This window comes from Pongo pygmaeus, chromosome 18, assembly GCF_028885625.2.
Source record: "Pongo pygmaeus isolate AG05252 chromosome 18, NHGRI_mPonPyg2-v2.0_pri, whole genome shotgun sequence".
Classification (NCBI taxonomy): domain Eukaryota; kingdom Metazoa; phylum Chordata; class Mammalia; order Primates; family Hominidae; genus Pongo; species Pongo pygmaeus.
The window spans coordinates 52,953,399-52,970,724 of record NC_072391.2 but is presented as its reverse complement, the minus strand read 5'-3'; the positions used below and the strand labels follow the sequence as shown (position 1 = coordinate 52,970,724).

General features: G+C 45.2%; 1 protein-coding gene across 2 annotated transcripts in view; it reads left to right on the top strand.

Moving 5' to 3' along the window:
• The first annotated feature begins 13,167 nt into the window (after positions 1–13,167).
• LOC129015016 (liver carboxylesterase 1) overlaps positions 13,168–17,326 on the top strand; it is a 29,912-nt gene continuing 25,753 nt past the window's right edge. For both annotated transcript variants that reach the window (XM_054452571.2, XM_054452570.2), the window contains exon 1: positions 13,168–13,395. In XM_054452571.2, coding sequence (XP_054308546.1) covers positions 13,344–13,395 — 52 coding nt within the window. In that variant the 5' untranslated portion in view covers positions 13,168–13,343. The remainder of the gene's footprint in view (positions 13,396–17,326) is intronic.

Here is a 17,326-nt window from a genome sequence, read left to right as displayed (position 1 = left end):
TCCAAGCTCAGCTGCTTTCTATGGGGATCTTTGCAGAACAAGCTGCTTTTGCTGATATTTTATGTACTTAGGAATGATCCTTACGGAATTCTTTTCAACATCAAAAAGTGCAATTTGTCTTGGAAGGCAACAAGATTCTTCAATAAATTTGGAAGAGGGCTGGCCTATTAGTTGTAACTCATATGAAATAAAATCAGAATGTAAAATAGGTATAAGGGGGCAGAATTTAATTCTGTGCTGATAACACTCCCCATGCTCCCAGTACCCACTTTCTATCAGAGAACGTGTCTGTGTATGTTACCCAAAATGTAAGTCCCCCAACCCCAACCCACTGGGGCTTCAGCCACAAGCCAAGTATGGATGTCTTGGATGTCATGGGTTTGAGCTGGGTCTCTTCTCTGGCTCAGAGAGGTGTGTGGGTGATGGGGTATCCTCAGCCATGGAAAGCTGATATCATCCAGAATAAAAAACCTAGAAGTCAAATTCTAGGCATCAAGGGTCAGATTGGCAATGCCAAGAAGAAATGAAGCTTCCCTGGTGAGGTCGAGATGAATCTATCATTCAATAAATCTACACTGGCTGGGCGGGGTGGCTCATGGCTATAATCCCAGCACTTTGAGAGGCTGAGGCGGGTGGATCACTTAAGGTCAGGAGTTCAAGACCAGCTTGGCCAACATGGTGAAACCCCGTCACTACTAAAAAAATACAAAAATTAGCCGGCCGTGGTGGCGTGTGCCTGTAGTCCCAGCTACTCGGGAGGCTGAGGTGGGAGAATCACTTGAACCTGGGAGGCGGAGGTTGCAGGGAGCAGAGGCCGCACCACTGCACTCCAGACTGGGTGACAGAGTGAGAATCCTTCTCGAAAAAAAAAAAAAAAAGATAAGATAATAATAATAAAAACATAAAAAATAAATCTACACTGAGTCTGATATATACCAGGCGTATCCCCACTAGGGATATAGCAGTGAACAAAACATGGCTGTTACCAAAGAGTGAGCAAACAGACATTAAGCGAACATTCACGCCAGTGGATATCTCATACTGTAACTTTGATAGGTGTTACTCAGGAAAATAAGGTGTTTTCAGGAAAGTGTAACAGAGGGAACCTAAGTTAGATTAAAGTCTTAGGAGGCCCTCTCTGGAGAAATAGCATTTATATTAAGAAAGGACAAATCAAAGTTGGTCACAGGGCAGGGAGAATGTTAAATACCATCATTCAAAGGATGCACTCTTACTTTATATAGCCACATAATCCATATTATATCCATATAATTCACCAGGGTAATTAGTTTTTCTTCATGATTGCTTCAAGATTACATAAGATGCATACAATAGGAGGGTTTCTGAGACGCCAGTAACTCATCTGGGTGAGAGATCTCCAACTCAATGCCTGAATCTGACCTCCTGAAGTGTTTTGTTTGGCCCACACAACGTTAAACATGTTTTGGAATTTGTTGCCAGCAAATTTTAAATTAGGAAAATTTCTCATTAAATGCCATATTTCCAGCTTCTTCAGGAAACAACAATAACAAGAAAACCCAGAAGATACTATTACAGAGCTGCATTCCCACATGATAACCAGCACTTCTGGCGGTCCATACAACACCTTTTATGCGAATTACAAGGTGCCCCTTCCTTAAAACCTTCTACAGACATCTTCCGGGAAACTGCCATGGATAAATATCTGCATCTATGATGCAACTGACACCTTCTCTAAAGTGTTACCCTTCTGCAGTGCACTACCTGTGCAACTGTCCTCAGCAAAGATAGAGTAATCTGCAGGAACTGAGTGGTGGCTGCCCCCTTTACAGAAGCATAAGTTCTCAATGTGCCACAGTCCACACCATTCCACTTTGTGCTGTGCCTGGTCTATTTTACTTACTGATATTACCCAACCTCTGAAGGTGTTTAAGTTTGGACCCTTGACCTCTCATTTCATAGTGAACCTCAGAGAGGTGGAAGGATTCACCCAAGATCACTCAGCAAGTATGCAGTGTCAGCAAGTTAGCAGTAAGTCAAAACTAGGCCTTAAGGCTCTTGTCACTTCAGAGCAGGACTCTTACTGCCATGCAGCTACCTCTCTCATCAGATGGTCCAAAGCATTCAGTTGTCTCTGGATTAGGTGGTTGTGGGAGGGGTGGATCAGAGATGCTCTGGGCCACTTTATGGCTCTAGGCCATGAAAGCAAGCTGGAAACTGAATTGCCTCTGCAGCTGCAGAAGACTAATTTCTATATTGATATTTGGAAAAACTAACAGCTAGAAAACACCACTCAACTCATTTTTAAAAATACGATCATATTAAATGACATTACACGCATCATTTATATATTGCTCGCAGTGCCAGCATCCTCAAATGTGGTTCTAATTTTGGTAGATATCTTGCTAGGGGGAGCACATTTCTAAGTTATCCAGATATAGGGCCCTCTTTCCTTCTCTTTCTGTCCACATGCAATCAGATGCTTTGTGAAGTTAAAGTTGACATTTATTTAAATGCCACTTGGTGTCTGTTTTTTTCCCCTTTAATTTAGAGTTTTCTATCTGGAGTATAAGTAAAATAATCACTTGGAGGGCTTTTCCAAAATACCAATGGCCAGGCCACTAGCCAGTCAATCAGAAGCAAAATCTCCTTGGATGGGACCTAGAAGTATTTTCAGTTTTCTGGCATTTTAATGAACACCCCGATTAAGAACCACTGGGTCTTAAGAGTGTGGCATATGTAGTTTTCAAGTTCCTAGAGGCTCTCCAAAACAACAACAAAAAAATCTGCTTTATTCTGTGCCTGGTGTTGATGTGTCACAGTTTCTTTAGCCATTAGTCTGATCCTGGATATTTATGGTCATAATTTGATGAGCAACATTGGGAATGACTTCTTCTTCTTTTTTTTTTTTTTTGTTTAGAGACAGAGTCTCACTATTTTGCCCAGGCTGGAGTGTAGTGGTGCGATATCTGCTCACTGCAACCTCCACCCCAGTATTTTTACTTTTAAATATTATTTATGGCATCCAGATTTGCATAAGATGGAATGGGTCAATGGCCATGCCCTTTATAAGTCAATATTTTTGAGTTCTACAAATTCACTTTCCTGAAGCGCCAAATCACATCCTACTCACCAGCAAGACAGGTACGCATCATTTTCACAATCACTTCTAATTTTCCACCACTGTAAAAAAAATAAAATATTTAATCACTTTCTTATTGTAAAATAAACAATTTACTTTTCCAGGACCCACTGCCTCCCCCTCCCCCCGCCTTTTTTAAACAATCTTGAACCCTGTCCCTTAAATTAAATCAAAGCAAAACTTTAGGGACAAACTATGTCAGTCTTCACCTGTGAATTTCCTGATGTCCAGTAGAGGGCAGCATTATCACAAAGGAAAAATACTTCCCCCTGTTCTGAGGCTCCTGAGACGCTGGTGGTGTGACATTGTAGAACTTGGACTGACAATAAGACCATGCAAAATAGTTAAATTATATACAAGCCAATACAATATAGTGTTATCCATTCCATCTGTAACATTTGGAAAGAGGAAAAGGTAGAATCCACTCCCTGAAAAGTCTGACTGAAAAGACTAAACTCACTAGCAGAACAGAGGTTGGAGCCAGCAGTTTTTCCCTTTTCCACTTCCTGGACTTTCCCATTAAGTTTCCAGGAGCCTACCTCAGAGGGACATAAGGGATTTCCTCTCCTTGGACCAACTCAGCCCAGATTCCCCCAGGGCAGAGCTGCAGGGGAGGGTGGGAAGCGGGCTCAGGCCCTGCACCTGGGTAGCTGCCCCACCTGGTGCTGCCCCAGGTAACGCATCTACAAGATGATCCTGCCCTCCCCCAGCAGGGACAGATCCCACTCAGTCCTGCCCCATATGCTCTGCTAAAAGTTTGTATCAAGAGTGTGCCTCATTATTCCCAAGGACGGGAAGGGCTGGGGAGAAAAAAACCTACCTTGCTGCTTGATTGTCTCAAAATACAAGGAAATTCATTGCAAAGAGCTCGCTGTGCTCCATGAATGGGATGGAGCTCAAGTCTGAAATTAAAGGATGGGTAGGAAGGGGGATGGCCAGCCACAGCGTGGTGGAAGTGTGACCCTGAGCAGTGATGGCAGGGGGGCCAGCCCACGGGCAGCAGGGCTGGTGTTGGCAAGGTTGCTGGAGCACACCGTGGGTGCCTGGAGAACAGCTTTTCTACCTTGACATGTAGGAAACAGACTTCTCTCTTTATAGGAAGATAATGCCATAAAATGTCTATCTATCTATCTATCTATCTATCTATCTATCTATCTATCTACCTATTATCTATCATCTATCAATTATCATCTATCTATTATCTATCTGATCTGTTTATTTCATTTATTACATTTATTTATGTAATTGTGTTTCAAGCTCTATTTACCTCCTGAACTTTTCATGTGAGAGAACAGAACTCTGGCTGATACCTTCGGTATTTTTAGAAGGATTGGTACACTTTGATTCTTATTTATTACATATAATTCCTCCATCCATTAGTTTCACTGCATGCAACAATTGAATTATAGAAGCACATTTCTGAACATAAGTTATTCAATGGGAAAAATGGACTGTTGAGGGTCAATTAGTAATATGAAGGCAGGGACAAACTTGTCCACCATCATGAGAGCTTGTTTGGTGGCCAGGCATTGACTTCATCAAGAGTCATCATTACTGCAGCCATTACATGAGCTTGGGGAAACTTCTTCCTTTTGACACTCAGATCTCTGGACAGAAATCACCTTATGTTGACATCTGGCAAGGACCTTCCGATATTCTGTTGTAATTGGGTGGTCAGAGTTCCTGGGGTCAGCCAGGTCTAGGAGTGGCAGAGGCAGAGAGCCTCCAGGACACTTTGGCCTTGGGGTGGAGCTCCAAGGGGAGAGGTGCACTCCCCATGGGCTTAAGTGGGGGATACCTACACCCCAACTTTTACAGGTATCCAATACCCCTAAACCCAGAGAGTCTTTTCTGTCTCTATTCCGATTGCATAGGTGCATGGTGGTGTCTTTCTCTCCATGAGTTAACGTCTCCTTTTTCTGTTCTAAAACTAGTTCTCATCATTCTGTTGGCCTTCCAGTGTCCAAAATGCTGCCATCTCTTCTTTCACAGTTTGTCAATGTGGGTTTGTAGCTTTAAAAACTTTATTTCACTGTTTTTTTTTTTAGGATAATTGGAAGGGGGAAATAAAAAATTTTGGATCCCTCTTCTTTCACAGGAAGTGGTAAACCGTTTTTCCTTTACACAAACATTTAAAAACAATTTTTTCTACCTTTCTGACAGCTACGTTGCATCCCATAGTATAATACTCAATAAATTATTTAACTATCTACTATTGTTAGCCATTCGAATGATTTCCTATTTTGTACCATTGTCAACTTCACTGAGGTGACCATCTGATACATATATCTTTGGGCTCATTCAGAATTATTCCTAGAGAATAGTGCTTTAAAATAAAGGTTTTATTATTATTTAGGTATGGCAGGCCCACCGATCAGATGCCAGCCACTGAAAAAGCAATTTGGGCTGGACATGCTGGCCCACATCTGTAATCCCAGCACTTTGGAAGGCCTAGGTGGATGGATTACCTGAGGTCAGGAGTTCGAGACCAGCCTGACCAACATGGTGAAACCCCATCTCTACTAAAAATACAAAAAAAAAAAAAAAAAAAAAAAAGCTGGTGGTGGGTGCCTATAATCCCAGCTACTCAGGAGGCTGAGGAAGGAGAATCACTTGAACCTGGGAGACAGAGGTTGCAGTAAGCCGAGATTGTGCCATTGCACTCCAGGCTGGGCAACAGAGTGAGACTCCGTCTCAAAAAAAAAAAAAAAAAAAAAAAAAGAAAGAAAATAAAAGAAAGAAAGAAAGAAAAAAAAGAAAAGGAAAGAAAAGAAAGAAAGAAAGAATAAGTAGCTTGTTACTCACAGACCCCAAGACAAAACAAGGGGGCACTCCATGCCACGGGAGCAGGACGCTGCACAGACAACGCTGGAGTCCATCAGAAGGTGGTGGTGATGGGGTTGTGGCAAGACGTGTTCCTGTGGTTTCCATGGGAAGGAAGAGGTGAGGCAGGGTGAGCAGGTTTAGGATTGGTTAGTTTGAACAATTTCAGTGGGCTCTGCAGCATCGGGGCTGTTCCATCTAGTACCTAGCCCTGGGGTGATTAAGGTGCGAGGCTATTAGTTCAGAGTGGGAGGGCCCCATAAAGGAGATGGTTGAGGATGTGGGCTCTGGATCGGTGAGTTTGTATATGAAAGGCACACTAAGAGACAAGTGGCTTATATCTCTAGCAATTGGCTAACCATGGGAGGAGCAGTCCCTCTAGGAGCAAAGCCCTGCATGTCAAAGTGTCAGAATGGAGAAAATAAAGAACATGGTTAATAAAAAATAGCTGAGGCAAAAGGGATGGCTTTTTGAAATGTTAGGATAGATTTTGCCAAATTGCCCCCAAGAAAGCTTGAACTGATTGATCTCTCACATCAGTGGTGAAAGTTCTTTGTTTTCCATATTGTTGCCACTAGGCACTACCATCAAAAGAGTAGTGGTAAAACTCCTTGCAAATTCAGTAAGTGCCATTTGGCTATCTGGTTTGAATTTGCATGTCTTGGTGTGTGTGCTATTGGTCTGGGAAAATGGTATTTTGTGGATGTGAAGACCCCTTGGAGCCTGATTGGTGGGATGGAGGGGACTGTGGACTGTACCCACCCTGATGTGCTCCTGGCCTCCATAGAAGGACAGCTATGCGGGAAGTTTCAGAGGGGCTACAGCTTTCCCACCCCAGCTGTGACCCAGCCCAGGAAGGATTCTAGATCTTTTGTCCCTTGCATGACCTTCTAAAGTGAGAACACAGGGCCAGCATCAGTAGATCCTGAGATTTGGGCAGACCTTTGTGCAGTCCAGCTTTTTGGAGAAGCTTATGTCATTTATGCTTGCTGAGTCCTGTGTAAGCCCCAGAGCCAAGCTTTCACAAGCTAGGACTTAGGCAACTTTGAAAAGGAGAAGTTTATCTTCTACCCTCCTGAGAAGTATGTAGGAGGTTCCCCTTGAGAGTAACCACTGGTCCCTCCAGATGGCTTGGCTGCTTCTGCCAGGCTCTACTTTCAGAAACGCCCTTCATTGTGCAATTCTCAGAATTAAAGCCTTTCAGCGTCTCTTCATTGTCCAGGGATGAAGTCTGTTCTCCTTGGCTTGGCATTGAAGCTCTCTGTCCTCCATTCACCCTTCTAGTCCAACTGGCCTCCCCAAGAAGCCCCTGAATCTGCCTTGTTCCAATGCTAATTTCTTCTCTGCCTCCCAAAATTTTGCCCATCTCTCAATACCTGCTACCATCAAGAGTCATCACAGCTTTGGGCATTAACATATATGAATATGGACAGTTCTCAGGGCAAGAAAACACACAGAACATGCCTCTCCATGGAGTCCACTCTATTCCCCTGGATGTTTATAATGTAATCTATAGTTTGAGTTTACAGGGCTCTTTCCAGATTATAATTCAATGTTCACTTTTCTGTGTCTAAATTTTTACATGGCTTTCTGAATCATCTTTTTTCCCATTTTATTCTTAACAGGCTAAAGGAAGGCTTAATAGAGTAGCGCTAATGAATAGGATCTGGGTTTATAATCAGGCTTTTGTGATTTGAATCAAAGAAATGCAAAAACTTAGTGTTTATCAGAGTGTGGTGCACTTTTCCAGGAGTTATGCAAGATCATTCTAGATGGCGCACAAACTAGAAACCACTTATATAATGGTTGTTTATTTATTTTGCTGTGTATTAGGGAAAAAAACCCCTTACTATCAAGTCCATCGTTTAACGGATATTACCTGTGACAAGGATTGCTGACAGTCTGTTAAAATCTGTCCCACCTTCCTTGGTACACAGCCAGATTACATTTTCCAGCCTTGGTTGCAATTAGATTGATCATGTGACTAAGTTCTCACCAATGTCCTCTGAGTGGGAGTGGAGAGTGCCACAGCCAGGCCTGGCCCATACAAATACTCCATGGTCACACTTCTGCTCCTGCCTCTTGCAGGTGACAGGGAATTGACACCTATGGCAACTTTAGAAACCGTGAGTTAAGGAAGGCAAAGCCGCCACAGCCTAGATCAGGAGTGAGTAAACTACAGCCTAAGGGCCAAATCTGGCCTACTGTCTTTTTAAAAATAAAGTTTTATTGAAGCACAGCCATGCTCATTTGCATAGGTATTGTTTATGGGTCGCCTTACTACCACAGCAGTTGCCACAGACAGCCCATGGCCTGCAAAGCCCAAAGTACTCGCTATCTGGCCCTTTATAGAGAAAGTTTGCCAATACCCTAATTTCGATCTCTGAATGACCATATGGAGGACAGCCACCTTGTTGACCTGAACAACGCTCTAGTCCTTTACCTAAGTGAAAAATAAGCCATTGAAATTCTGGGCCTATTTGCTACCATAGTTTACCCTACTCTCACTAATAATTCTTGCTCAGCAGTCACAGGGTGATTGCCTGATGAATGTACATGGCCTGATTTCCGGTTGTTTGAGCCATTGAGGGTGACTAGTTATGCCCATGGGAGTACAGCTCTTTCCTCTATGACCCACGACCAGGCCAAAATTTCCTCCTGATGCTTGACCAGTCAGACCTAGGACCTGATTGACCCCAGGGAGTCTGACCCCCAAAATATAATGCAACATCGTGGTCCTGGGAAGGTGTAAACATAATACAATTGAATCGAATGTTAACAGGAAGATGTTCCCTGAAGCGGAAGAAAATGACCTTGGTGACAATGACCCTTGCCAAAGGTAGGTAACCCTTGCCTTGTCACCTACCTGGTGGTCATGATGGCGATCAAGGCTGGCCCTGCTTTCATGTAACTAACTGGCCTTCAATGGTTCACTTTTCCCATTGAGTGACATTTCTCAGGTATACACTTTTGTATACTAGAAGTGTTTTTACTGGCTTTTCTTTATTTCCTTTTTTATTTTTACCATCGTTTTAATTTTAAAAATGCAGTCACACATTTTCCATGCATACCTCTAACTTACGGCAGTTTATACAGGTCTTGCATTTATGGAAATGGTATAAAGTCTCATTTTTGAGTGAGCATGTTAAAGTAAAAAGAGTTACTTCATTTAAAGAAAACTGTTCATAGAAGTACAGATGATACGCTGATGAGGCAAAAAACCACGATATTAGCGTGAGAATAAGTGAGGTTCCAGAAACACTGCATATGCCCAGGCTGCAGTGGAGAATGTCATAGAATCCTGCATTCATAGAGTGTGGAACCACGGTGAAGGGTGCATGAGAGAGCCTCTCCCCCAGAGCCACCCCCTGCTTTTCCACAAGGAATTCCCAAATGTCACCCAGTGGATTCTCAGACTTCTGTCTCCCAGTTCAGTGTTCTCCACCACAAAATCTACACCTGATCAGTCCCACGGTTCAGAGACAAAGCTGAGTGAGGGGCTCAGCAGGACATGGGCTTGCTGTGCCCAATGCCTGCTCTAATATGAGCTTTCCATATATCTGCTGAGTAAACTGATGGAGGTGGAGAGGTTTAGGGGAGTTCATTTGAAGCCCCCAGATATGCCCACTCTCCCAAGTCCTACCCCCTGCTTAGAAGTTAAGGCCAATTCCTCGGATTTTACTTTCCATGTCATATAGCTCCACATGGGAAACCAGAGCGTGTTCCCCAGGGAAAACAATAACCCCGCCCCCGCCCCCCAACCAACTGCCGCTTAAACAAGAGAAGTATTGCTTACAGCTGAAGTGATGCAGGGGAGTTATACGTGTTAAGCAAAAATTAAATCTATTATAAGGCTTGGTAGGCTCCAGCCTCACCCATCACAATCTGCAGAGTCATCATGAACCAGAAATGGGTGTCAGAGGCTGCAGCCAGACCCAGGCAAAACCTAGGAGTGGCCAAAAATTGTCTGTTTGCACAATTGGCTGGTGTCACAAGCGAGCATGTGATTGAGCAGTGGTTCAGGAGAAGAACTAATCCTTATCTTTTATTTTTTGTGAACACAGCACCACAAAATCTTCATAGGCCAAGAGCCAGGGCTGTTTCCCAGGTTGCAAAGGTTAGCTGGCCAGGGCAACAGGGCAGGATGGTTAACAGGCATGTGCATGCATGCACGTGTGTGTGCGTGTGTGTGTGTGTGCTGAGTGAGTGGGACTAGCCTTGCTTCCTACTTAGGAGGACCACCCAGATTGTCTCTTGTGGATAGAGATAGAGAGAGATGCTTTTTATTAGCATGCAGTTTATCAACCAGGTTTCTGTCCTGGATAAAAGTAAGGGAGGAACTCTAAAGCTCAGGTCAACTTTTGTAGAGTCAATTAGCTCTGGGGACTGATTCGCATGCTGTCACAGCATCCTCATTTCCATCACACAATGCCCCTTACCAGCCTGCACGTGGCTAGAATGAGTGCTAATGAGCATTCCTTTTTGAATTTGGGTCTCCAGAAGCTTCATTTCAGCTACAACTCATGGCCTTGGGCAAGAATCCATCAGCAGCTCTGGGACTGTCATGTGATTTATGGCTGCTGGTTGCCCAGTCTTTCCTAATGTCAATAGTGTTCTGGCGTGGACAAGGGCAGCCTTGCCAAGTGACACTGGGAAAATAGAACATAGCTCCCCAGGTACCTGGTACCTGGCTCCCATCTTTGTTCCTTCCTTCCTTCGTTTCTCTCTCTCTCTCTTTCTTTCTCTCTCTCTCTCTTTCTTTCTTCCTCTTTCTTTCTTTCTGTCTTTCTTTCTTTCTTTTTCTTTCGTCTTTTTATTCTTCCTCTTCTTTCTTCCCTCCTTCTCCTTCTTCTTCTTCTTCTTTCTTTTCTTCTTCCTGTCTCCTTCTTCTTGTAAAGATAGGGTCTTACTATGTTTCCTAGGTTGGTCTTGAACTCCTCTCTCAAGCAATCCCCCCCCTTGGCCTCCCAAAGTGCTAGGATTACAGAGCGGGAAGGGTTGCCACAGTGCCCAGCCTCCCCTGGCTATTTCTATCCCTTCAGCCCTACCATGCTCAGCGTGGGTCAATGAGCTGACAAGGCAATTTGCCTTAGATAAGGCTACCGATTAGAATATCTTCCTGATGTATAAAAGCAAGAGAAATGACTGCCAGCCACACTGTGCTGGAAGGCAGAAGCTTCAAGTTCTGGTTCTGACTTTGCCATTGAGTCGCTGTGTGGCCTTAGGCAATCCCTCCCCATCTCTGGGCCTTAGTTTCTTTTGGGAATAAATAACAGAATCAAGTTGAGCCTATTATTAGTCTACTTAGGCTGCCAGAAGAAAATATCACAGACTGGGTGGCTTAAACAACAGAAATCAATTTAAGATTGTGAGACAGCATTAATCTCACGGGGTTATTTTGAGAACTAAGGCTGAGATCCTGCATACAAAACTCTCGGCATAGTGTTTGCCACACAGTAAGCTCTCAGTAAATATTTGTCAATGAATGTATGAAGAAATAAAAGTGGAAAATGCAAATAAGTAAAAACACTGACAAGATTACAGCCAGGAAATGGCTGTTGTAATTCTAATTAGCTATATAGCCTTCCAATATTTTCCCATGCAAATAAAGACGTATGTTGCTACCAAAACGGGATCATATTATACCTATCTAGATTTTCAAAACATATTTCATTATTCTATTGAAATGTAAGTCACATACCATAATGTTTACCTTTTTAAAGTGTACGATCTAGTGGTTTTTAGTATATTCCCAAAGTTGCGCTAACATCATCACAATTTAATCCCAGGACATTTTTACCACCCCCAAGATAAAACTCATGCCCATTAGCAGTCACTCCTCATTCCGGTCTCCTTCCCCTTCCCACCCTGTCAACCAGTTTCTGTCTCCATGGATTTGACTATTTTAGATATTACACATAAAAACCATCATATGACAAATGGCCTTTTGTGGCTGGCTTCTTTCCTTTACCATGATGTTTTCCAGCTTCATCCACGTTGTAGCATGTTCTTCTTATGGCTGAATGATGTGCCTCTGCACGCATACACCACACTTCATTTACACATTCATCAGGTCATGGACATGTGGGTTGCACCCACTTTTTGACTAGGATGAATGACACTGCTCTTTGTGTACAAGTTTTTTATGGACATGCTTTCAGTTCTCTTTGGTAGACACCTAGGAGGTGAATTGCTGGGTCATATGGAAACTCTATGCTGAACTTTTCGAGGAACTCCCTACACCGCACAACAGTTTATAACCTGTTATTTTCTCCTTTCACAATGCATCCTGTCTTCATTGTTAATAAATAGCTGTGCACATCACTATTTTGAGTGAATACATCGTATTTCCTTAGCCAGCGGTACCATAGTGTGTTTAGTGTATTCCCTGTTGTTGGACATTTAATAATCCCACGAAAGAGGCTTTGAGTGACTTCCTTGTGTCCCCAGGAGCTTGTAAATGACAGTTTTCCAGGTGTGCCCAGAGCATTCTGTATCCCCTTAATTTGGTGATTTCACATTGCCTTGACATCACCCCCACTGCTCCTCCACCTCATCTGTCTTGTCTACCAATGTTGAGCCCCTTGAGAAGCTGAACCATGTCTTGAATTGGCCTTTGTATCCATTATATGTGGCCAGGTGCCAAGCATTTTGGTAAATGTTCACAAAATGGATGGGTACATGGATGGATGGATGATTAGAGCCAGGGACTATGGGGGGACGAGTTCATTTTTACATTCTGTCCAAAAATCCCTGCTTTGGGAAGTAGTGAGTTCTCTGACACTGATGGTGTGTGACAGGAGGATAGGCCAGTTGGCAGGATATTGTGAAGCTAATTCAGGCCTCAGAAAGGGGACTCGATGAAATTTAAGATCACTTCCAAGTTTGAGAGCCTGGAATGCTATGAAAACACAAGCCCTGGGAGCTGAGATATGTCCTAACTTACCCAGCTGAGCTGGGAGGTGTGAGTGGCTCTAACATTTTCCAGTTTTTCCTCAGGACCTCAGATCAAAGCTTCCCTTTGCCTAAAAGCATCTGCCTGCTGGTGTGGGCCTTTGGGGGCGGTCACAGCGCACTGAGGTTAGAGTCCTGCAAGGGTGAAACCCTTATGTAACAAGCAGTTGGGCAAGTTTACAGCTCTCTGTAATCTGAGAGTAGAGTCCAGACCGGTTTGATGAAAGAGGGTAAACTGTGGGTGGGCGTGGCTTGAGGTCCCACTAGAAGCCCAGGGAGATCTGGGGAAAGGGAGGGCTTTTCTGATCTCTCCCAGTTAGAGGATTAGGCAATTGGCAGCGCAGGGTGGTAACTCGGGTCGGGGCTTGGCTCCAGGGCTGGACAGCGCAGTCCCTCTGAGCTGCACGGAGACCTCGCAGGCCCCGGGAACTGTCGCCCTTCCACGATGTGGCTCCGTGCCTTTGTCCTGGCCACTCTCGCTGCTTCCACGGCTTGTGGTGAGTCCTTCTGAAATCAAATACGCGAGGCACTTTTTGAAATCCCTGTACTGGGCCGAGGTGGGCGCAGATGCGTAGAAAGGCAAAGACACAACAGGTCCGGCTCCGCGGCGATGCGCGACCTCCGTACTTGGACTTGGACTTGGAGCAGCTGAGCCCGGCCAGCCTGGCCCGCGTGGAGACGCAGGGAGGGTGAACATCCTGAGACCGCCCTGCACTGCTCACCCGATGCAGGCAGGCAGCCGGCCCACTTCACTCCGCGCACGAGAAATTTAGGCAGCTCAGTTTACTGTCCCTTAATTAGTCCCGTTACGGCTGCATAAAGGAGAGCGGCTCAGGAGAATATTAAGAGCATCGACTCTGGAGCCAGAGTGCGTGGGTTTGAGTTCCCGCTGGGCGCTTCCTTGCTGTGTGTCCTTAGGCAAGGGACTGAGCTATTCCGTGCTTGGGTTACCCCCTTTCTGAAATAGAGGTGGCGGTGCTACCTACCTCACTGGGCTTTGGTGAGGAGGAAATGGGTGGTTGTTTCTAAAGCACTCTTGGCAGCGCCTGGTATGTAGAAAGCACGAAAAAGGAGTGGATAAATAAAGGAGTTGTTTAAAAACGTAGTGTATAATAGAAAATTTGAGCTGTGGTCAGGCCACTATATCAGGACCTCTTGCCACTAAAAAGACAGTTTCTTACTCATGTTCTCAACAGGAGGGGGACACCAGTGCGCGGGGCACAAGGGGAAGCAGCAGAGCATGGGGAGGGGACAGGGCGGATCTGAGGCCAAGGGGCTTTTACTGTGGCTTCCAAGGATAGAAGAGGAAAGGCAGGGCGGGCAGGCTGAGGACTAGCGAGTTGGGATACTTCAGGGGGCTCTGGGGCACAGGGGCTCTTCCTAATTGTTTTGTACCTAGCCCTGGTGTGGTTAGGGCAGGTGGGTAGTGGCCAGGGCATGACAACCCGATCAAAGAGGCGGTTGGGGTGTGGGCTCCGGGGTGGCTGGACCCTGGGAGGGACAGTTTCTCCAAGGTCAACAAGGTCTCAGATGCCAGAGTATCAGAATACAGAAAACAAAACACATGGTACATAGAGGGGTGCAGCAAGGGACCTCGAAATACTCCTGTGCCATTTTATAGACAGAGAAACTGAGACTCACACAAGGAAATGTACTTGCCCAGGGTCGACCCGAAAATCATGCCTAGGTCTGTCTCTGGATCCTGAATCCTGACAGCCCAGCCCCATCTGCATCCTGTCTTCCTTCTGGCAAACTGACACTGTGAGAGCTCTGGAACTGTGGGGAAGGGCAGAGGAAGAGAGGAAGCCTATTTGGAACTGAATGTTCCTTTACCTCTGGTTACTCCTGGCAATGCCATCCATTTCCTTCCTTAGGAAGACCATACAGGCTGCTTCCACTTCCTCAGTTTCCTCCTCTGTAAAATGGGCATGTTGATGCCTACCCAGCAAGGCTTATTTGAAGATTAATTTAAAAAACTGTAATGCATGCCTGGCACATAGTAGGTGCGCACCATGTTCATGCTTCATATAACATCAGCGGCAACTGCTCTTGTTCTCATACTTGTTTCTGCCTCCCCCTATTCACCCACTTTTTCACCCTTGGCAATCTGGCTGCCATCCACCTCATCCTGTTGAAGGGAATCCCTGAGCTGAGAATGACCAGCCCAGTGGTTTCTTCTCTGCCTTGACCGTCCTCCACCTCCCTGAAGTCCTCAGCAATCTTAGCTGGTTCCTCGCCCTCTTCCTCCCTGGGCTTCGAAGACATGGGAATGTTCTCTCCCCGCTACTCTGATGGATCTTTGGTGTTAGCTGTAGTGGTCCCTGTGTTTGACCTTTGTTTTTTTTCCCTTCCCTCTCACACTGGCATCTTCAATGAAACCATACACATCCACAGTATGTACCCTCACCGTCCAGGAGAAGATTCTGCCCTGCTCCCCCACCAGGCTTCCTTCCAGCTTTGAAGTGCGCTCGTCCTGTGGCATCGTCTTGCCAGGATATCCCACTGACATTTCCACCGAGCCTATGTAAACAGGGATCCAGCATCACAAAGCCAGCTCTTTGGTCTTCTTTCCCTTCCATTTCCCCCATCTCTGGTCAGGGACCAGGTCTTTTCTTTTCCCTTCTTTTCTTTCCCTCCCTCCCTCGCTCCTGCTTGCCTGCCTGCCTGCCTGCCTGCCTGCCTGTCTTCCTTCCTTCCTTCCTTCCTTCCTTCCTTCCTTCCTTCCTTCCTTCCTTCCTTCCATCTTTCCTTTCCTTCTTTCCTTCTTCTCTCTCTGGAGGAGCCAGGATTACAGGCACATGCTACCACGCCCAGCTAATTTTTGTATTTTCAGTAGAGAGGGGATTTCACCATGTTGGCCAGGCTGGTCTTGAACTCCTGACCTCAAATGATCTGCCTGCCTTGGCCTCCCAAAGTGCTGGGATTACAGGTGAGCCACTGTGCCTGGTCTCCAAGTCTTTCAAAATATCTTTTAGACATCATCATATTTCTTCATATTTTTTTCTTTTTTTATTTAAAATTTTAAAATAATTAAGATGGGGTGGGGGAGGATTTCAGGTGAAGATCAGAAATCCCATACAGTGCTGAAAAGGTGGAAATCACCAAGAAAACAGGCCACATGTAATGCCACCACCCATTGCTATGTCGATAAACATGCTTCCAAGGAAGTTCATCTCAGTATTATTTGTAATTAGCAACAACAACAAAAGAAAAGAAGCTAAATATTGACATTACAGGGTTGGCTATTAATAACATGGGACATGGATGCTGTTGTGTAACTGGGCTTTGCATAAGGGGTTTCCATTGTGATTGGATATTCTCTTTTAAGACCAAATCTGAATTGCTCTGTTCTGTTCTAGCCCCACACTTTGAGGGAGGTGTTGACGTCTTGTCTGTATCCAAAGCAGAACAGCTGTGAGGGCAAGAGGCTGGAAATCATTTCCCAGGAGGGAAGCTCAGACAAACTGAGGTCACTGGAGCCAGAGAGGACCTGAGGGGTGGGCAGCAAGATCAAGTGTCTGAAAGGCCACAGGCTGCAGATCAGATCAGGCCAGTATAGTCCCATGACAGGTAGAACCAGAACTGATGCGCAGGCTGCGGGAAATGAATTTCAGTTCAGTGAGGAAACATTTTCCGTGCTGCAAGAATGGAGCAGACCTGCCCAGGGCCACCAGAAGAATCTCCTTGACCTGATCACATCCTTTATCTGGAACAGTTCCTGCTGCTTATTTGTCCACTAAAGAAAACTCAAGCGCTTAGCCTGGCATTCTAAGCCCTCCCTGACATGTGCTGTCTCATTGCCAGAATATTTTCCACTCCCCCCAGACTCCACCTGGTGTATGGGGGCCATGCCCCCTTCCCCAGGCAGGCTCTGCATTCTGCTGCTCTGAGCCTCAAAACATTCCCTTCTCACTGCTGTTTACCACTCCCTGCTTCTCATCTCCCCTTATTCAATCCTCCCCTGCCGCAAGTCCCACCTCCTCCATGATGCCTGCAATCAGAAGGCCTTGCCCTGTCTTCTAATTCCTAGACTGCCTTATGTGTACCTCTCCCAGGACACGGCCACTTCCTTCCCAGCTGTAGCCCCAGGTGTATATGTGACCCTTCCCTATAAGTGTCAGTGCTTGTCAGAATATGGGACACCCCTTGTTCATCCTCTCATCCACCATGCAGCTCAGTGCCAGGATTCTAATGGATAAATGTTTCCAGAGACTTCTAAGGGGGAAGCTAGTAGCTTCCCTAGTAGCTTCCCTTTCCTAGTAGCTGTCCTTCTTGCATTTATTTTTGGCTGGATGTTTTTATGCCTCCAATTCTAATTTGCCCCTTAAACCAGCTCAATGGGTTAGGAAGGACTTGATCCTCATCCCTATTGTACATCAAGAGAAACTGAGGCCTAGAGGGTTTAGGTGACTTATTTAAGGTCACTCA